This window comes from Megalobrama amblycephala, linkage group LG16 (genome assembly GCF_018812025.1).
Source record: "Megalobrama amblycephala isolate DHTTF-2021 linkage group LG16, ASM1881202v1, whole genome shotgun sequence".
In the NCBI taxonomy this organism is placed as follows: Eukaryota; Metazoa; Chordata; class Actinopteri; order Cypriniformes; family Xenocyprididae; genus Megalobrama; species Megalobrama amblycephala.
The window spans coordinates 37,466,886-37,490,019 of record NC_063059.1 but is presented as its reverse complement, the minus strand read 5'-3'; the positions used below and the strand labels follow the sequence as shown (position 1 = coordinate 37,490,019).

General features: G+C 36.6%; 1 protein-coding gene across 1 annotated transcript in view; it reads right to left on the bottom strand.

The window, feature by feature from the left end:
* LOC125248560 (NACHT, LRR and PYD domains-containing protein 12-like) overlaps nt 1-23,134 on the bottom strand; it is a 1,264,817-nt gene that overhangs the window by 1,215,499 nt on the left and 26,184 nt on the right. Inside the window, exons 12-17 of the mRNA XM_048160510.1 lie at nt 9,214-9,277; nt 7,464-7,634; nt 6,592-6,762; nt 4,170-4,340; nt 3,610-3,780; nt 2,905-3,075 (exon numbers count right to left, since the gene is read on the bottom strand). Coding sequence (XP_048016467.1) covers nt 2,905-3,075; nt 3,610-3,780; nt 4,170-4,340; nt 6,592-6,762; nt 7,464-7,634; nt 9,214-9,277 — 919 coding nt within the window. The remainder of the gene's footprint in view (nt 1-2,904; nt 3,076-3,609; nt 3,781-4,169; nt 4,341-6,591; nt 6,763-7,463; nt 7,635-9,213; nt 9,278-23,134) is intronic.

Here is a 23,134-nt window from a genome sequence, read left to right as displayed (position 1 = left end):
ACATCAGAAGAAGAATGGCATCTATGCTAATATTAGTCTTTCTGTTTATCCTGAGGTTTACCATAGTCAACCGGATCCGGACCGTATCCAGGTGAGATCGAGGACCTGCGCCTTGACATGACCACAATGCAGCCCTGAGTCAGCCCCGGGCCCATATGCAATTTTTTTTTTACGGACCCCCCCTGTTTTTTTTTTATTTTGTTTTTTTTGTTTTTTTCCCCGCATTTTTCGTCTTATGCGAAAGAGTCCCAGGACTTTAATATAAATAAGATATTATCATAAACATGCAGACAGAAATAGTAAAAACATTTATAGGAATGATACAACGGCTTTTCAACACAGTCTATGTTTGAATGCGACCGATTCGACTCTTGCTTTGGAGTTTCAGAATGATCTTAGCATCATTTCAGATGCGATGAGTCCAAAGATTATTCCAGTTATGAATTAATTATTCTGTCTTTTTTAATGCATGTTTTATTCCTAATAAATTTACTATAAGTTTCTTCTCCAAATATTTTTCCATCACGTTTTATTTTATTTCGTTGAATAAAGAGTATCCACCCCAACGAGTGTACGAGTTACATTTATTCACATCTTGAAATGTCATCTCTAAAATGTGCAGACGTAGTCGTTTTTTCAGAAAACCAATATAACTCATTTAAAATTCTGTACTACTTACAGTACATTACTGCATGCATAAGTTTCACAAAGCGAATACTGGTCAAATACAATAGATCATCGCTAAGACATGGCATTGACCATTTTATGGTCCATTTATTAAGATTCTTAATGATTTTAAGTACATTTAACATAGATAAAGTTATTGACAACATTATTTCTATTATACTTCATTTTTCTGAACGTGTACACGGGTTCTCTCTCGCGCACAGACGCGCGTGCGAGCCTTTGAAAGTATTTAGCTGCAGAAAGACGCGTTCGGCGTGTGTGCTGTGCACTATCTAATGGACTTTTGTTTTCAAGCACTCAATTTTAACAGACCAAACTCACTAAATGTCATGCTAATAAAGTATACTATGTGCAAAAAATCAGATGAGCCCAAAATATGATCTTAACGTGTTTTATAGCACGTTAAGCTTTTTCTCCCATAGAAAACCATTATAAGAAAAGGCTTAACGTGGCTTAATGTACTAGGACAGTGATTTTAACCGACCAAACTTACTAAATCAAATCAATCGGAATATCATAAAATTCATGATATAGTTAACAAGTTTGTGAATATTTTGAATAATAAAAAAACACGATATAAATGCAATACCTACATATCTGTCAGCTGCATGACGCCTCTTCAAGGAATTAAAACTTTGTTCTAAAGTAACGGTCTTAAACTCACGCTGATGGGGGCTCCGCGCCCCCAGAATATAGATAGATTACAATATAGATTTAGTTTGCAATTTGGAATACTTTTATTCCAAATGTATTCCATCCCATGAGTCCTGATAAATGCAATTTCTACTTCTGAAGTGCTTCTTTTTATAAAGAACACTGATTTCTCACTTAATGCAGTGAAGCAGTTCAGCACCAGCGCCATGGATAGCACCTGGTAATGTCGCACTTAAGAAGATATCCCTTAAGCAACCTCCTAAGGGATAGTTCGGGGAACACACCTAGAAATGGTATATCTTCAGTTAAGGTCTACTTAGAGTCTTCATAGCGCGCCAAGAGACAACGTTATCGGGGAATCCATCCCAAGGGGACATGCGTAATCAAAGTGTATGACAAGAGTCCGATCTACCACGACACGTAAGGAAAAAGACTTAAGTGGGTAAAAGACTTGAGTAGTTTTTAAAATATTCAGAGTGTTTTGTGCCGAGTCGAGTCAAGTCTGAAGTCATTTCAGGTCGAGTCCGAGTCTGAGTCTGAAGTCTGTTAAAATGCGACTCGAGTCCGAGTCTCTAATTCGAGTGCCCATCTCTGTCATTGTGAAGGCCTCTTCGACACGACAGCCACGACACAGTTCCTCAACAACCGTCCATGCTGGCGTGATGAATATGATCCTCAACTGGATGGAACTGAAATAAATACTTTGAATGTTGCGATCCTATCAGACTTATGATAGCAACCTGAGTCGTAACAAAGCACTGTTCGCCAGAGGAGAACTGGCCCCCCGACTAAGCCTGGTCTCTCCCAAGGTTTTTTTCTCCATTTTAACACGTTTGCCACTTGTTTGCCACCTGATGTCACCTGTTGGAGTTTGGGTTCCTTGCCGCTGTCACCTTTGGCTTGCTTAGTTGGGGACACTTGACATTTGACTTGACATTTGATATTCAACAGTATTCTTGACATTTATTCGACAGTGCTTTGATCTGCCTGCATTGACACTATTCTTCAAGAGCTGCTGTGCAGCCAAAATAATGTACCAGTTATCACTGTAAAGCTGCTTTGACACAATCTGCATTGTAAAAAGCGCTATATAAATAAAGGTGACTTGACTTGACTTGTGTGTGTATGTGTGTGTGTGTGTGTGTTTTCGTTATTTATGAGGACACAAATTTGTATAATGACTTGGGTATTACACTGGTATTACGACGTAAATGTGTTTTCTCATATTTAAAATAGCTTTAAAAACATACTAAACGATGTTTTATTGAAAATGTAAAAATGTAAGAATGTTTTCTGTGATGGGTAGGTTTAGGGTTGGTGTAGGGGGAGAGAATATACAATTTGTACAGTATAAAAACCATTATGCCTATGGAGAGTCCCCGTATACCATATACAAGTGTGTGTGTGTGTGTGTGTGTGTGTTTACAAAAATTAAAAACAATACTTTATGTGTCAATGCAGAAAGATGAACAGTGAGAATGAATCCAGCATGTTCTTCATTTCTCTTTACACTTTAAATATACTTTACATTATGATTCATGTGAGAGTCAAATATGATCTTACCACAGTTTCTCCAGTTTACAGTGAGGATCCTGTAGTACATCAGACAGCAGATTCACTGATTTTCCTATTTTATTCCCAGACAGATTCAGTTCTCTCAGGTGTGAGGGGTTTGATCTCAGAGCTGAAGCCAGAGCAGCACAACCTTCATCTGTGAGATCACAATAACTCAACCTGTAGAGAACAATGACACACTCTTCACTCTCTCAGTTCAGATCAGATCAGTTTAGCAGTGAATCCATTATTAAAGAGAAAATACAAACTTTAAGCACAAATCAAAAATCAAAATGTGTGATAAATGAGATGAGATGAAAATGTCACAGAGCACAAAACATGATGTGTGTGTTTGTATGTGTGTGCGCGCGTGTGTGTGTGTGTGTGTGTGTGATTTTACAAAATGAAAAACAATACTTTAGAAAGTGTCAATGCAGAAAGATGAACATGATGAACAGTGAGAATGAATCCAGCATGTTCTTCATTTCTCAGTTGTGTTGAGCTCGAGTCTGTTTAAAGTCAAGAGACTGAAATGTTGATTGTGTGAAAGTGTGTATTTCAGTGTGACTCTCAGTCCTGCAGTATCATGTGACTGCATCATGTGTTCAATCATTTACAGCTCAATCAGCTGAACTCACAGCAGCAGAAAGAGGCTGAACACTTCAAATATACTTTACATTGAGATTCATGTGTGAGAGTCAAATATGATCTTACCCCAGTCTCTCCAGTTTACAGTGAGGATCCTGTAGTACATCAGACAGCAGATTCACTGATTCTCCTATTTTATTCCCAGACAGATCCAGATCTCTCAGGTGTGAGGAGTTTGATCTCAGAGCTGAAGTCAGAGCAGCACAACCTTCATCTGTGACTCCACAATCAACCAACCTGTAGAGAACAATGATACACTCTTCACTCTCTCAGTTCAGATCATTATTAAAGAGAAAATACAAACTTAAAGCAAAAATCAATATGTATGATAACTGAGATCAGATGAAAATGTCAGAGCACAAAACATGATGTGTGTGTGTGTGTGTGTGAGTGTGTGTTTTGTGATTTATGAGGACACACATTTATATAATGACATGGGTATTACAAGTAGAGTGTGACTTATTACCCCATGTCCCCATTTTTCAAAAGGCTTATAAATCATACAGAATGAGTAAATTGAGAATTTAAAAATGCAGACAGTTTCTTTGATGGGTAGGTTTAGGGGTAGGGTTGATCAAATATACTTTACATTGTGCTTCATCTGTGAGAGTCAAATATGATCTTACCACAGTTTCTCCAGTTTACAGTGAGGATCCTGTAGTACATCAGACAGCAGATTCACTGATTCTCCTATTTTATTCAGTGACAGACTCAGTTCTCTCAGGTGTGAGGGGTTTGATCTCAGAGCTGAAGTCAGAGCAGCACAACTTTTAACTGTGACTCCACAATCATACAACCTGTAGAGAACAATGACACAGGAGAGTAATATAATTTGTCTGGTGCAACTTCACATCCAACAAGGTGCATGGAATGGAAAATATGCAGTTTAGGAAAAAAAACAGCAGCACTTGTGGCACAGAAGGGTCAAGAATATAAACAAAAAACTATGAAGCTGGAGCTAAGTATCAACTTTATTTTGCCAACGCGTTTTGGCACACAGGCCTTCGTCGGGGCTAAAAGGTTTCAGGTGTGTGTAGGTTCCTTTAAGTACAAACAGAAACAGAATTCAAACTTACAATGAACCAATGAAAAAATTGCATAAAATAACAATCACAAAGCTTATAATAAATAATTGTATATCAACCAATGATCATCAAAGAAAAAAAAAATAATACAAAAAATAATAATGAGAATAATAATAATAATAAAAAAAGAAAGAAAAAAACCTACACAAAATGTACACCTTTATATCAGAGTATAAAAATATTTTTATAAGAAATCTTTTAAGACCAATTCCTCATTAATCCCAGTAGGGAACAAACTTTTTAAATAAAAATTCCAAAAAGCCTCCCTTCTTTTCTAATTAAGTTGATGTTTCCTCCTCATAGTGGAATGTTTATATGCTCAGTGCCAAAGTATAAAAAGGAAGACATAGGGTGATTACATTCTTTAAAATGTTTTGCTACTGGTTTTGTTATATCACCTCTTTTGATACGATCCCTTAAACAACGTGATGTTTCTCCAACATATACTTTCTGGCAAGGGCACTTGATTAAATATGTAATGTTATAGTGTTACATGTGATAAAACTTTTAATATGTATATTCTTTTTGTAGACAGGGTGTTCAAAACATTTAATGTATCTGGTATATTGGCAGTTAATACAATTACCACATTTAAAATTTCCCAAAGGAATTTTTCTTGTAAGGGTCTTAATTGTAGGTTTATTTGGGGAACAAGCCTTAACTAATTTATCCTTAATATTTCTGGCTCTTTTGTGAGCAATAAGTGGAAGATTTTGAAATGTACATTTTAAAGAAGGATCGTCTTGTAAAATATGCCAATATTTATTCATCACCTTGTTGATATTGAAGGTTTTTGGAGCATAGGTATTGCAGTATATAATACCTGACCTTGAAGATGTCTTCTTACCTTTGTTAGAATTTAGGCAATCTTCATGACTTCTAACTTGTACTTTTTCTTCTGCTTGTAAGAGCCACTTTTCATTGTAACTTCTCTCTTTAAATTTTGATAACATTTTACATTTTTATATTTCTTAGTCCTCACTATTTTCACAAATACGTTTTATTCTTGTGAGTTGACTTATTGGTAAACTTCTTTTTAAAGAGACAGGATGAAAACTTTGACCATGTAACAATGTGTTCCTGTCTGTTGGTTTTGTATATAAGGATGAAACAAGATTTTTCACTCTTCTTTCAACAAATATATCCAAAAAGTTGATTTTTTTCCATGTTAAAAGTCGAAGAAAATTTTAAACCACCAAAATTCATATTCAGAAATTGTAAAAATTCATGGAGAACGCCAACTTGTCCTTTCCAGAGCATAAAGTATCTTTTCCAAGAAAAAATATGTGGTAAAAAATGGTTGTTCTTTTCATATAAAACACTTTCTTCAAGTAAACCTACAAAAAGGCAAGCAAAACTGGGTGCCATTTTTGTTCCCATTGCTGTGCCTGAAATTTGAAGATAGAGCACAGAGCACAAAACATGATATGTGTGTGTATATGTGTGTGTGTGTGTGTGTGTGTATGTGTGTATGTGTGTGTGTGTGTTTTCGTGATTTATGAGGACACAAATTTGTATGGGTATTGACATGGTATTACACTGGTATTACGGCGTAAACATGTTTATGAGGACATTTCAGGAGTCCTCATGTTTAAAATAGCTTTAAAAACATACTAGTATACTAGTAATGTAAAAATGCAGAATTTTTCCTGTGATGGGTAGGTTTATGATTAGTGTAGGGGGAGATAATATACAGTTTGTACAGTATAAAAACCATTACGACTATGGAGAGTACCTGTAAACCATATACAAGTGTGTGTGTGTGTGTTTACAAAATTAAAATCAATAGAAAGTGTCAATGCAGAAAGATGAACGTGATGAACAGTAAGAATTAATCCAGCATGTTCTTCATTTCTCTTACACCTTAAATATACTTTACATTGTGATTCATGTGTGAGAGTCAAATATACCACAGTTTCTTACCACAGTTTCTCCAGTTTCTCACAGTTTCTCACTGTCTTACCACAGTTTCTCCAGTTTACAGTGAGGATCCTGTAGTACATCAGACAGTAGATTCACTGATTTTCCTATTTTATTCTCAGACAGATTCAGTTCTCTCAGGTGTGAGGGGTTTGATCTCAGAGCTGAAGTCAGAGCCAAACAACCTCCATCTGTGACTCCACAATCTCTCAACCTGTAGAGAACAATGACACACTCTTCACTCTCTCAGTTCAGATCAGATCAGTTTAGCAGTGAATCCATTATTAAAGAGAAAATACAAACTTAAAGCACAAATCAATATGTTTGATAATTGAGAAATAAAATGTCACAGAGCACAAAACATGATGTGTGTGTGTGTTTCATGAGTCCTCATGTTTAAAATAGCTTTAAAAACAATACTAAACAATGTTTTATTAAAAATGCAGATTGTTTTCTGTGATGGGTAGGTTTAGGATTAGTGTAGGGGGACAGAAAATACAGTTTGTACAGTATAAAAACCATTACGTCTATGGTATGTCCTCACTAAAATAGCAAAACAAACCGGTGTGTGTGTGTGTGTGTGTGTGATTTTACAAAATGAAAAACAATACTTTAGAAAGTGTCAATGCAGAAAGATGAACGTGATGAACAGAAAGAATTAATCCAGCATGTTCTTCATTTCTCAGTTGTGTTGAGCTCGAGTCTGTTTAAAGTCAAGAGACTGAAATGTTGATTGTGTGAAAGTGTGTATTTCAGTGTGACTCTCAGTCCTGCAGTATCATGTGACTGAGGAGCAGCTCATGTGTTCAATCATTTACAGCTCAATCAGCTGAACTCACAGCAGCAGAAAGAGGCTGAACACTTCAAATATACTTTACATTGTGATTCATGTGTGAGAGTCAAATATGATCTTACCACAGTTTCTCCAGTTTACAGTGAGGATCCTGTAGTACATCAGACAGCAGATTCACTGATTTTCTCATTTTATTCAGTGACAGACTCAGTACTCTCAGGTGTGAGGGGTTTGATCTCAGAGCTGAAGTCAGAGCAGCACAACCTTCATCTGTGACTCCACAATCAACCAACCTGTAGAGAACAATGACACTCTTCACTCTCTCAGTTCAGATCAGTTTAGCAGTGAATCCATATTTAAAGAGAAAATACAAACTTAAAGCACAAATCAATATGTGTGATAATTGAGAAATAAAATGTCACAGAGCACAAAACGTGTGTGTGTGTGTGTGTGTGTGATTTATGAGGACACATGGGTATTACACTGGTATTATGATGTAAACATGTTTTATGAGGACATTTCATGAGTCCTCATATTTAAAATAGCTTTAAAGGTCCCCTAGAATGTTTTTTTACAAGATGTAATATAAGTCTAAGGTGTCCCCTGAATGTGCCTGTGAAGTTTCAGCTCAAAATACCCCATAGATTTTTTTTAATTAATTTTTTTAACAGCCTATTTTGGAGCATCATTACAAATGCGTAGATTCAGCGTGCTTCTCCTTTAAATCCTCGCGCTCCCCGCCCCCGAGCTCTTGACTATAATAACAGTGCATAAACAAAGTTCACACAGCTAATATAACCCTTAAAATGGATCTTTACAAAGATCCATTTTAAGCTGCATGTATGCGTCGGATCATGTGAGTATAATATTTATTTGGATGTTTACATTTGATTTTGAATGAGTTTGAGGCTGTGCTCCATGGCTAAAGCTAATGCTACACTGTTGGAGAGATTTAGAAAGATGTGTTTATGAATTATACAGACTGCAAGTGTTTAATAATGAAAATAGCGACAGCTCTCTTGTCTCTGTGAATACAGTAATAAACGATGGTAACTTTAACCACATTTAACAGTACATTAGCAAAATGCTAACAAAACATTTAGAAAGACAATTTACAAATATCACAAAAAATATCATGATATAATGCCATTTATCGCTATTGTTCTTCCTTGCTTACCTAGTCTGATGATTCTGCTGTGCACAGATCCAGACGTTAATACTGGCTGCCCTTGTGTAATGCCTTGAACATGAGCTGGCATATGCAAATATTGGGGGCGTACATATTAATGATCCCGACTGTTACATAACAGTCGGTGTTATGTTGAGATTCGCCTGTTTTTCTGAGGTCTTTTAAACAAATGAGATTTACATAAGAAGGAGGAAACAATGGTGTTTGAGACTCACTGTAGACTCACTGTCATTTCCATGTACTGAACTCTAATTATTTAACTATATAATGCCATGGTCAATTCAATTTTCCATTCTATGGCACCTCTAAAAATGTAAAAATGCGTTTTCTGTGATGGGTAGGTTTAGGGTTAGTGTAGGGGGACAGAATATACAATTTGTACAGTAAAAAAGCCATTACGTCTATGGAATGTCCTCACTTTGATAGCAAAACAAACCTGTGTGTGTGTGTGTGTGTGTGTGTGTGTGTGTGTGTGTGTGTGTGTGTGTGTGTGTGTGTGTGTGTGTGTGTGTGTGCGTGCTTTTACAAAATGAAAAACAATACTTTAGAAAGTGTCAATGCAGAAAGATGAACGTGATGAACAGTAAAAAAAAAAAATAACTCCAGCATGTTCTTCATTTCTCTTTACACCTTAAATATACTTTACATTGTGATTCATGTGTGAGAGTCAAATATGATCTGACCACAGTTTCTCCAGTTTACAGTGAGGATCCTGTAGTACATCAGACAGCAGATTCACTGATTTTCCTATTTTATTCCCAGACAGATTCAGTTGTCTCAGGTATGAGGGGTTTGATCTCAGAGCTGAAGTCAGAGCAGCACAACCTTCATCTGTGACTCCACAATTCATCAACCTGTAGAGAGATGAAAATCAAACAGCATAATAAATAGTTAAACACTATCAAAAAAACATCAAACAATTCCAATTTAAATTCCAATAGAATTTAACAGTGTCAAATTCTTTTCCAAGTTTCATGGTCAAATTCACACTAATCAAAAAAAGTTAAGTTTGAATTAAATTAATATTTATGTATTTATTAACTTTAAACCAAGGGTCTTCAACCGGGGGTTCACAGCGGTACTGCAGGGGTCCGACAATTAATGTTTGATCACAGAAATGTTTTGATCTCTTGAACTCAATGGCCAATCAGAGGTGTTTCATTTAGTCAGAATCCACTCACTGCTCAAAACACTGGAATTTTTGTTCAGAGCTGAGTTCTGCACGCTCACAAATCCTCTCATTAACAAAGACACGACGCAAGAGATTCATTATTCAGTTCAGACAACTTTATTAATTATAATGGATCTCTGTGAGATTGTGAATTGAGATGAGTGACAGATTTTTAGTGATTTGAAAGCAAACACTCTTTCGAGGTTATACATAATCCACTGAATAAAAGTTTTGTTTTTCTTGCTGCTGAGAGGAACGATGGACAATTACACACTGCAAAACCGCATGTCAAAATAGATACATGTAATGTTAAAGTAGTAGACTAATAGATTACTAGAAAAATATTCACATCAACATATTTTTGAAATTCTATTTGAATCATTTGCAAAAGTAATGACTTAATAATAATGTTTAAATGCTTAAATGTCTCACTGTACATTGTTATTCTTGTTATGGTGGAGCCGCTGCTACACATTACATCTGCTCTTTAATAGAGAATCTGCACTAACTTCAGATACTCAGTGATTTGAGTCTTAATTGTTCATCTGACAGTAAAATTAAAATGGGAATTTGTAATAAACTTGAAGCTAAAGCTCAGATAACATTTAATCGTCCACCTGACTAGTAAATTTAAATGTATGACTCTATGTTAACCATACATCAAATGTGTTTTAGGAGATTTGAACTAGTTGATAAAATGAGCTGTTTTTCCAATTTGGTCTTAATTTTTTTATGTATCTTAATATCTATTTACAAACAAATATTTAAATATTTAAATTCCTTCTTTATGTGCAAGAACATTCAACTGGTAAACCTGAATTATTTATTCATATGCAAATTCTCTGACAGATTGTTTGGATATCTGAAGTAATTTTATATTGTGACGGTTTAGAAAACATCAAAATACTGACCACTAAGCTTATGTTTTAACAGTGAAGTGATTGTTCTCAAAGATACTTACTGAACTGATCTGGATTCTTTAATCACAGGCAGCAGCTTCTGAAAAACTTTCATATCTTCAGCTTTATTTTTTCCTAGAATAAACTTTGTGAGATCAAACTTATCCAGCTTCTTCTCTGATGTCAACAACACAAAAACTACAGCTGACCACTGAGATGAAGAGAGTTTGGCTTCCTTTATTCTTCCAGATTTCAGATACTGTTGTATTTCCTCCACTAGTGAATGATCACCCAGTTCATTCAGACAGTGGAACAGATTGATGGATTTCTCTGGAGAGTCAATGGTGCTGATCTTCATCTTGATGTACTCAACTGTTTCCTCAATGCTGTCAGATCTGCTTCTTCTCTGTTTCATTAGTCCTTGTAGGAGAATCTGATGAGACTTCACTGACAGACCCAGAAGAAACCTCAGGAAAAGGTCCAGATGTCCATTTTTACTCTGTAGAGCCTCATTCACAGCTCTCTGATGCAGCTCAGATAATGAAACATGTTTAAACCTCTCCTTAACTTTAGACCGCAAACTCTGTTTGGTGATTTGGTCAAACACATTTCTGTTGTTGTTAGTACAGGAGAGGTGCACATATAGAGCCGCTAGATGTTCCTGAACGCTCAGATGAACAAAGCAGAAGACTTTCCCCTGATACCAGCCAAACTCCTCTCTGAAGATCTGAGTGCACAATCCTGAGTACACTGATGCTTCTGTCACATCAATGCCACACTCTCTCAGGTCTTCCTCATAGAAGATCACATTGCCTTTCACAAGCTGCTGAAAAGCCACTTTCCCCAGTTTGAGGATCATGTCTTCATCTGTCACGTTCTTCTCATAGTCCTTCTCATGTTTGATGTTGGTCTGAAGGATCAGGAAGTGTGTGTACATTTGAGTGAGAGTCTTGGGAATCTCTCCACTCTCTGCTTCGCTCAACATCTTCTCTAGAACAGCGGCTGAGATCCAGCAGAACACTGGGATGTGGCACATGATGTAGAGGCTCCTTGATGACTTCAGGTGTGTGATGATTCTTTCAGCCAATCTCTTTTTACTGACTCTCTTCCTGAAGTATTCCTCCTTCTGTGGCTCATTGAAGCCTCGTACCTCTGTCACTCGATGGACACACTCAGAGGGGACGAGATCAGCTGCTGCTGGTCTGGAGGTGATCCAGATGAGAGCAGAAGGAAGCAGATTCCCCACAATGAGGTTCATCAGCAGCGCGTCCACTGAGGCTGATTCACTTACATCACACAACCTCACATCGCTCTGAAAATCCAAAGACAGACGACACTCGTCCAGACCATCAAAGATGAACAACACTTTATATTTGTCACTGGATATTTCCATTTCTTTTGTTTCAGGGAAAAAGACATGAAGAAGATCTGAAAGACTGAGTGTTTTGTCCTTCATCAAGTTGATCTCTCTGAAAGGAAGTGGAAATATGAGCTGGACGTCCTGATTCTCTTTCCCTTCAGCCCAGTCCAGGATGAACTTCTGCACAGAGACTGTTTTTCCAATGCCAGCGACTCCCTTTGTCAGCACAGTTCTGATGGGTTTGTCTTGTCCAGGTAAAGGTCTAAAGATGTCATTGCATTGGATCGGTGTGTCCTCTGTTGCTGCTCTCCTGGATTGTGTCTCAATCTGTCTCACCTCATGCTCATTACTGATCTCTCCACTCTCACTCTCTGTGATGTAGAGCTCTGTGTAGATCTCATTCAGGAGTGTTGGGTTTCCCTGCTGTGCTGTTCCCTCATACAGACACTCAAACTTCTTCTTCAAATTTGATCTAAACCTGTTGAGGACTTCATGGCTGTAAAATTAGAATACCACATTATTACAGTTAATAAGCACAATGTCTTTTTTACATTCTGTATCATAATCAATGCATATCTTTTACAGAAACGTTATACCTCAGATCAGTCTGTGTATCTCCACTCGGAAAATGTGTTTTATGATCCATAGACGCGTCACTCCTCATAGACACACAGCTGGACTCTGGTTCTGATCTCTTCTGATCAACTGAACTACAACAAAGAGATATTAAAGTGAATGATTTAAATTACTGTATTAAAAAACACTTAAATACAAAGTTCAGTCATGAAACTCTAACCGAGCACTGATTGGTTCTTTCTATGCTGTGGCACCAGCCAATCAGAAGTAATTCCAAATCCACACAACCATATATATCATACCCTAGCCTGCGATCGACAAGCTGTGCAATGTGAAGCACTGTTATCCCTCTTTCTCCCCAGCGCCACCTACAGAGATCTGCTACGGGGTTCTACCATTCTTGCAGCAGCATTTCTTTGTTGTTTTATTTGACTAAGCTAAACAATTTGTATTTGCTCAGCAACAACAGTAGCAGCAGCTTAGCAGATCTCGTATGCCAAAATCAAGCCATGTATACTTCATGCCCATTGCCAATAAATGCTGGTTGAATTTAATCCAATCCGAGAGTTGTCATGATTGAAATGATTTTATCCATAGAAAAACTTCAAGGTTTTCATTTACACTGTTGCTACAAAAACTGTACATTTAACTAAACTCTCTCATAGATGTGTGTCTCTGTGTGAGCAACACTATGCATGATAAAATATCAGACAAAGAAAAAATATAAATTAATATTCTGATAATAAATAATCAGTTTTGTACAATGTTTATAATTTAGTATTTTGCCATACTATAATATTATTTTTATAGAAATGTTATACCTGAGAAGATCAGTCTGTGTATCTCCACTCTTAAAATTTACTAGATGACCCATAGACTCGTCACTCCTCATAGACACACAGCTGGACTCTGGTTCTGATCTCTTCTGATCAACTGAACTATAACAGAACAGATTTGATCCTTTATGATTATAATCACTTTAAGATAAGGTCTTACAAGCATTTATCATCAAACATATTTTTGCATCCTAACAAAATATCTTGCCATCTTCCGACATTTAATCATCATTTAAAGGCGATTTAATCTAGTGTTTATTTAAAGTACCTGAATCCTGGAGAAAAACCTTCATCTCTGGATGTTTGTGTGTCATCCATGATGAATCTGAACAGTTGAAACAGAATCTGATCTCCAACACTGACTCTGGATGGAAGATCTTGTACAAACACAATAATTCAGCTTTTCCTCAGACAGGATCAAGAGACGCGGCGTTCACTCAAATACACAATGTTATTGTATGTTCACACAAATGCTAAAATAAATAACAGACAACACAAGACAAAACCATATTAATTTCTTTCAAAATAAAAAAATATCAAACGCATTTCAAAGAACTTTTTACGTCCTTCAGATAATGCGGAAGTCACCTGTAAGTCTCGTCACCTGAACACTCACCTTGATCAACATTTAATTATCGATTTAAAAAAAAAAACTCTTCCACCTTTTCTATCAAGTACCTACACGTAAATTAATGATTTAGCTTTTATAAATGTTCCTATAAAACATATATATTCCTGTTGTAGAATCGGTTCTGGTTGTTTAAATGGCGAAACATCAACTCTGCACATTTACTTTCACTTTTTATTTGTGACGCAAGCGATGATGACGTCACGCTATGCGCTCGTGCTCAAACCCCATATATAGGCTTATGAACGGCGCTGCAGTGCACGTTTTGTGCGAAAATGATTACATGCATTAGATTCGTATAATGTTATAGTATAGCATGCCAAATGTATTGTGCGGTAAAGTTGGTTTTTAGGTCAATATTCGCTGGATATTCCCATTTGGAGCGTAAGGGACCGTCTGAAAACTACAAACACAGTGGAAAAATGTGATGGCATTTATAATGGCAGTGACCACAACCAATGAGTATGAAGCTGAAGAAATCCATCCGCATCCATCCATCATGAACATACTCCACAAGGCTCTGGGGGGTTCCATTCTGTTTTTTTAGTTGAATACGGAAGACCATCTGGTGGAAGCTAGATATTTTACTTCATAACTTGTTAAATATGTTTTTTTCTTTTACACAAACACATTTTCACTTCAGAAAGCATTTATTAACCCCCGGAGCCGTGTGGAGTACACATTTATGATGGATGGATGTAGATGGAGACACTTTCTTCAGCTCATTCAAAGTTGCGCTCTTTTGGCCTCTATTGTCACTGGCTGTGTTGCAATACAAATTTTTTGCCCTTCCCTCACTAACTTCTCTAAGTCTCGTTAACTTTGATGTATGTCCTTTCCATATTTACATTGCACAAGTGCCAACTACTGTCTGGCAGAACACTTGCAATATTTTATCAAATGCAAATTTATATCTGTTACACTTAATTTTCCTGGTTAAATAAACATTACAAAGGAGAGTCCAAATACAATTCTACTTTGTATTTTTACACTATGTAATGTTGTATTTATTAACATCAAGTATTAATGTAATCAAGTTAGTGTTTTTATGCATTTTTACATTTATTTCAAAATAATAACTAAAGGCAGTAACAATTTAAACAATATATATTATTTGTGAACTAATGTTCAGCTTTTCTTTTTAATACTCAACTTATTTTCATCATTTGTCAAGCTTGTGCACACTGGTCACAGTCATGAAGATGTACAGTAATCTACCTTTAATTTCCCTTCAGCTGATGCTCACTAAAACCCCACAGTCAAATCTACCTGAAAAACTGCAAGTGTACAGGACAAAAAACTTATTTAAATACAAAGAGTGGTCAAACCAAATATTGATTTGATTGAGTTGATAGAATTTAATTAACAAATAAAATCTATATATTACATTATTTTTGAAAGCATCCTCACTTTATTTCATTTTTCACAAGTGCCTAAAACTTTTCACAGTATGTTTTCATTTGTTAACATTAGTTAATGCATTGAATAACATGAACAAACAATGAACAATATATTTCATTAGTCTTTGTTAATGTTAATGTAAATGTTTAAAGCTTTTTGGATCAAGGCATCATTCACACTAACCAATCTTTATCATGTTTTTCAGTAATCAGGATTTGTGTGTCTTTATTTAATCTCATTTTCTTAAAGTTGACTCCAGATATTTTTTGGAGAAGTCGTCACACAGAGTTTCACACACTGTCCTGTCAATGATTACTCAATGTCTTCAATATCATTCTGAAAAATATAATTGTGTGTTATTAGATTAGTCAGATTGTGTTTGTCTATGAGTGTGACTTAATTTTATTAATAATAAATGCAGAAATCCAGATATTTTCAAAGGGTTCACAAATGTATTCTTGTCACTGTATATATTGTATTCATATTGAAATGGTTCTTTGTTCAGATGTTTCAGTTGTAAATTTATATCATTGTCAAGGCCTCATATTCACAGTGTCTCTGCTGCCCTCTGCTGGTGAACAACATCAATAATACAGATTCAATCTTCTTCACTTACACATTCTTCTTCTTCACAACTCAAAACTGCAGTGATCTTTCTGAATTACATTTCTGAATATAATTACATTAAATAAATATCTACAAGCACAAACTCTTCCTGTCCTTCACCTCAAGTGAGAATAGTGTTCATTTTTACACTTTTGTGTTTTGTTCACTTATTCATAAAATGCTTTAAACTTTGAAATGTTCATCTTTGACATCATCAGTCAGGGTGTCGATTACATTTTTAGCACAACTGAATATGATTAAACCAGTAATGATACATTACTGTATAATTTTAACAGTGGTTTAGTAATTGTTACTTTAATATCTATAATGCAAATGTCAGAATGTTCACTGTTTGTACACTGTAAATACAATACACTGTAAAAAAAATAAAACAGATTATTAGAGCACATTTTACAAGACAATGTTATTTCAATGTTTCAATGTTACATGCCGTTTCTTTGTAAGTGTTTCAGGAATTTACTTGTACGTAATTTCTGAGAGAAAACTGTTTGTACACCATTTATTTCAGTCTACAAAACATCTTCAAGCACTATTACTATGAAGCACAGTCCTGTAATACATGTAAACACAGCAAGAAAGAACAATAAGTCATATGGAAAAACGTTTCAATAAGGCAGTTTTTAGAAACATAATGACGTCAGCAGTTTTAATCAACCCGTCATTCACACTTTAATATGAGCAGTTTATGGATGTGTGTTGGGGTTGATCTCTGTGTTCAATATGAGCTGATCATCATTTCTACTGACCTAAAGACTGTTATGTGCTTACATATGAATAACACTGATTTCTTGTAATATTAATGCCAAATCAGACTAGAAGACGGCACAAAATGTGATTTTTAAATAAAATAAAATGCTGTTAGTTGTTGAAGGTCTGCAGTTTTCATTTAAAAACCAATGATAAACATTATTTGACATGGAAATGGTTTTACAGGTGGAGGCCACTGACATTTTTTTCAATACTCATCTTTTCTGACTGTTTTTCACTAGTTTTGCATTTGGCAAGGGTCAGTGTCTCTACTGGTAGCATGAGGCAATACCTGGACCCTACAGAGGTTGCACAGGCAGTCCAACTCCTTCAGGATGGCACATCAATACGTGCCATTGCCAGAAGATTTGCTGTGTCTCCCAGCACAGTCTCAAGAGCATGGAGGAGATTCCAGGAGACAGGCAGTTACTCTAGGAGAGCTGGACAGGGCCGTAGAAGGTCCTTAACCCATCAGCAGGACCGGTATCTGCTCCTTTGTGCAAGGAGGAACAGGATGAGCACTGCCAGAGCCCTACAAAATGACCTCCAGCAGGCCACTGGTGTGAATGTCTCTGACCAGTTAATCAGAAACAGACTTCATGAGGGTGGCCTGACATCCTCTAGTGGGCCATGTTCTCACTGCCCGGCACCGTGGAGCTCGATTGGCATTTGCCATTGAACACCAGAATTGGCAGGTCTGCCACTGGCACCCTGTGCTATTCACAGATGAGAGCAGGTTCACCCTGAGCACGTGACAGATGTGAAAGGGTCTGGAGAAACCGTGGAGAACGTTATGCTGCCTGTGACTTCGTTCAGCATGACCGGTTTGGTGGTGGGTCAGTGATGGTCTGGGGAGGCATATCCATGGAAGGATGCACAGACCTCTACAGGCTAGACAATGGCACCCTGACTGCTCATCCTATCAGGATGAAATCCTTGGACTCATTGTCAGACCCTATGCTGGTGTGTGGGTCCTGGATTCCTCCTGGTGCGTGACAATGCCTGGCCTCATGTGGCGAGAGCATGCAGGCAGTTCCTGGAGGATGAAGGAATTGATAGCATTGAATGGCCCCCACGCTCGCCTGAACTAAATCGAATAGAACACCTCTGGGACATTATGCATCAGTCCATCCGACACCGCCAGGTTGCACCTCAGACTGTCCAGGAGCTCAGTGATGCCCTGGTCCAGATCTGGGAGGAAATACCCCAGGACACCATCCGTTGTCACATTAGGAGAATGCCCCGACATTGTCAGGCATGCATAAAAGCACATGGGGGCCATACAAACTACTGAGTACCATTTTTAGTTGCTGCAATGAAATTTCAGCAAAATGGACTAGCCTGCTGCATAATTTTTTCACTTTGTTTTTGGGGTGTCTTTGAATTCAGTCCTCTGTAGGTTGATAATTTTCATTTCCATCAAATGATGTGACATTCTCTCGTTCCTAACACATTACCCTATGCATATCAGTATAGATATCCAGCATGATATTTTTCACCATTGAGATCTGATGTGTTTTAAAAGTGTTTCTTTAATTTTTTTGAGCAGTGTATATTCTCATCTCCATTTAGACAAGAGAATTCAATCAAAATCACATTAATACTAGCAGTGACATCTTAGCCATTTCTGAGAAGTTACTGGAGTAACAAAGTGGTTACTCTAAACTAAAAGTTTTAGTGCACCCTAACAAAATATCTTGCCATCTTCCGACATTTAACCATCATTAAAAGTTGATTTAATCTAGTGTTAATTCAAAGTACCTGAATCCTGGAGAAAAATCTTCATCTCTGGATGTTTGTGTGTCATCCATGATGAATCTGAACAGTTGAAACAGAATCTGATCTCCAACACTGACTCTGGATGGAAGATCTTGTACAAACACAATAATTCAGCTTTTCCTCAGACAGGATCAAGAGACGCGCGTTCACTCAAATACACAATGTTATTGTATGTTCACACAAATGCTAAAATAAACCACACAAAACAATTTAATAATGTTCATTTAAAAATATCAAACGTATTTTAAAGAACTATTTACGTGCTTCAGAGAATGCGGAAGTCACCTGTAAGTCTCGTGACCTGAAAACTCACCTTGATCAACATTTAATTATATCGATTTAAAAAAAACAACAACAAAAAAAAAAAACTATCTCCACCTTATCTATCAAGTATCTACACGTAAATTCATGATTTAGCTTTTATAAAGGTTCCTCTAAAAACACTAATACCCCTGATGTAGAATATTCCTGGTTGTTTAAATGGCGAAACATCAACTCTGCACATTTACTTTTTATTTGTGACGCGAGCGATGATGACGTCGGGCTCGAGCTCAACCCCATAATTCGCAAGGCGGTGCACGTTTTGTGCGTTTGTCCGTGAATAAATTATTACGTGCATTAGCTTCGTATAATGTTAGCATATACAGTATAGCATGACACATTTATTGGGCGGTAAAGTTGGTTTTAGGTCAGTATTCGCCAAAAGTCGTCACACAGAGTTTCACACACTGTCCTGTCAATGATCACTCAATGTCTTCAATATAATTCTGAAAAATACAACTGTGCGTGTTATTAAATTAGTCAGATTGTGTTTGTGACTTAATTTTATTATTAAAAATTCAGAAATCCTGATCTCCATTTAGACTAGAGCTTCATCAACATCACATTAGTACTAACAGTAACATCTTAGCCCGTTTCTGAGAAATTACTGGAGTAACAAAGTGGTAGCAATGGCACTTTTGTTTATAAAGCACTTTATACTGTATACAATACATATTGTTTTTAAGTATCTTCACAAAAATATACAGAAAAACAGAAACAATTGAGACAAATTCAGTTGTGCTGTAAAGTAGTTTTAAAGTGACAATAGTGTAATTTTATGTGAGTGAGAGACTTTAATACAGTGCAGTCAGAAATGTATGTAATTTATACAGTTATACAGTATTTTATACATAAGTTAACAGAATTAGTGTATAACTAACATACTGTACAGTCATCATTAACATTTATGAAACCCTGTCTTAAAAAAAGCTATAATTATTAATCTATCAGTCTGTATTCAGCAGAGGTGTCAAGTAACGAAGTACAAATACTTCATTACCTTACTTAAGTAGAAATTTTGGGTATCTATACTTTACTGGAGTAATTATTTTTCAGTCGGCTTTTTACTTCTACTCCTTACATTTTCACGCAATTATCTGTACTTTCTATTCCTTACATTTTAAAAATAGCCTCGTTACTCCTATTTCATTTTGGCTTGTTTTCATTCCGGCTTAAAAAACATTTTCAACAACGGTGACAAGCAACATATTCTGATAAACAGATCAACTCTGAACATTAAAAAATAAGCCACTAAAAAGTCGCATAAACAGAACAAAATAAAATATGAGAATAAAAGAAATTACTAAGACAATTCAGCTCATAATTTATTCATGCAGCAATGCATGATGGGAGCCATGGATGAATTTTGATTGGTGGCACCCAGAATGCACTGCAACATGCTTTATTATTCTCACCACTGTTGAGATTCACAGGCTGATTCTTGATGTCTGTGTGTGCCTAAAAGAACTTTTTTTTTTTTTTTTTTTTTTTTTTTTTTTTTTTTAAATCAGAACAACTTTTGAGAAATCCTTCAGATTATATTGATAAAGCTGATCTTCTGCTGTAGAATCACAGTGCTGCTGTAATCAATAATGTGAATGTAACTCAGAGATTGAGCTCTAAATGAGTTCAGTGATTCAGGTCAAGTAATGATTATGTGAAAACATAACCAACACCACCTGATTATCTTTTCCATTTGTTTGTCTGGATGTTATAACTCAGTTAAAACAGCCCAAACAAAATTTTATTTTAAAAAGTCAAGGGTCAAGAGCCCAGCTAAAGCAAACGCCGATCTCCATGATGGTGGCTTAAAAATTGTGATTTTCTCCTTTGGTGATTCTGCTTGTTATCATCAGGTGTCTTCAATAATGGTCAATCATCGCTGTTAATCACTTAATTAACTCATTAACTTTTCACAGCTTCAGTGTTCATTTAACACTCTTATTTTAACACTTTAACACTCTTGAGTATGGTCTCACATGTACTCCCAGGAGAGTTAATTTAACACTGCAGTTTTTGCTGTGTATCCAGATAAATCGTGCCATCCGGATAGAGTGAATTTGATTGTGGTTGGATGAGAAGGAGGACATAGCCAGTGTTGGGGGTCGTTATTCAAAAAAGATTATTTCTTAAAAGTTATTATTTCTCTACTACTGGTTCATTTAGGCTATCAAACGGGTGCTTTCTCTTCGTCCTCCGCAAATTAAGCTAGGTAGTTCGGTAGAGAGACGTTTGAATAAATTAGCGTATACACTGGTTTTTAAACTTTTTTTAGCACAATTTATTTGACCCATAGTCATATACAACCATGTAGCTAAACAAGCCAAAACTAATTAATTTAAAATGAAACTGAAGGTAAACCTGCGTTGCTCTCATGGTGTTATACCTCTCTCTTTCGGTGAAGTGGAGCAGTGCTCCTGCTGAATGGCACGGATTGCACTACGGACTATTGTACCTTTTATATGTTTTTTTTGTTTTGTTTTTTTAAGCTGTAGTTATTTTTTATAACGAACAAGCTGCAATGTCACATTTCCAGTGCTTTGTTGTGTGTGCGTGAGGTGCGGGAGCGATCAAACAGCTGTCTCTGTCGGGGACTTGCCTCATCGTCATGGCAACGGTTCGTGGCCAGGTTAGATTACGTCAGGCCCTGCGTTCTATTCGGAAGGGCTCATCCCTATGCCCTAATCCCTTCAAAGGGTTTACCCTCTGGAGTGAGAGCTTCGAAGGGATGAAGGGTGTAGGGGTCAAAAATACTCCTTTTTTGGAACGCACTTCTGCTTCATCTTAACGAGACAGTCAAGGAGGATAGATTGCACAAGCTGCGCCCTTTGTTTAACGTTAGTTTATATATTTATTTATTTTTGGTTTATCGCACCATAATGTGTATTGTGTCTATGTATTTGAAACATTTGAATGGACTGATAAAGGGAGCTGTAAAGTATTTTTTGTTGAAATACAATGTCGATTTGACCATAATAATGTAATAAATCTAACTTGTATAAATATTACAGTAGTATAGAAAAATACTATACATATATTTATAGGTAAAATCGAACTCCGAGTCTCCTGTACCCATTCTGTGATGACAAACAACTTCCCTGTGCAAAGGATCATGGGGGCCCGAAGTGTCTATCAGTTGTACCCTTCGAAATCCTTCATTCCGAAGGGCCCTTTAAAATGGCCAGTTTTGAGCACTTCGGTTTGGAACGACCCTTCAATATGGCGGCCATGATTGTTTTCACTCCGAAGTGCCCTTCGAAGGGCGATATATCCCGTTTGCACCGAGAGTTTGTTGCAGTTTGTTGGATGCTCAGACAACCAAACAAACGCTGATTAAACATGTTCAGTCTGGTAAAAACAGACTCTGACCAATGCCAACAAGGTTATCACACCTATCCAACAAACTCCAACAGACAAGTTTGTTGGCGTTTGTCGGTGCGGTGTGAACTGAAACTGCTGAAATCTACCCACATTTGGCGGGTTGGCGGGTGTTAATGTCCAGCCCTGATTGTTACTAAGCCTGCCCTGGGTACACCAAAACTACCCGCATTTTCTTGTCCGTTGCCCTCACAGATTCCTGCAGTTAAGTTTGGATGTACATTTACATTCCAATAAAGGTTATTGATGACATTTTGAGGAGGTGGAGTGCACAACAGACCCCTGTGGCGCGGCCTAAGCTTTTGTCCTTAATGGCATTTTTTTTCCTTACAATAATAATTTTACTTTTATACTTTAAGTAGTTTTGAAACCAGTACTTTCACACTTTTACTTGAGTAAAAAGCTTGAGTTGATACTTCTACAGAAGTATTTTTAAACCCTAGTATCTATACTTCTACTTGAGTATTGAATGTGAATACTTTTGACACCAGTGGTATTCAGTATGTCTAACAAGAAACACAAACGGTGTCTCTCTGTCAGCTCTCTGAGCTCTCTGCTTCAGGACCCTGTGGTTTCTGCTGCGTGATTCAGATCAGAGGAGTTTATAAACACTGTGGTGAATTTCTCAAATTAGAGTGGAGAAAGAAGAGAGTGTCCGTGAGGAGAGTGTGTGGAGCCGGACTCAGAGCGGATATTTTAATGGAAATGGGTATTTCCTCAAAACCTGTAAATCCAAAAATAAAACACAGTCATTTCTATACAATCAGAAATTCATTTAAAAATAATAAGTCTGAAACATGCCTTAACTATTTTAATACAGATAATAAACAATTATAAACAAGTCAAATCTCTATGCATTTGCTGATTGAGCACTGTGCTAT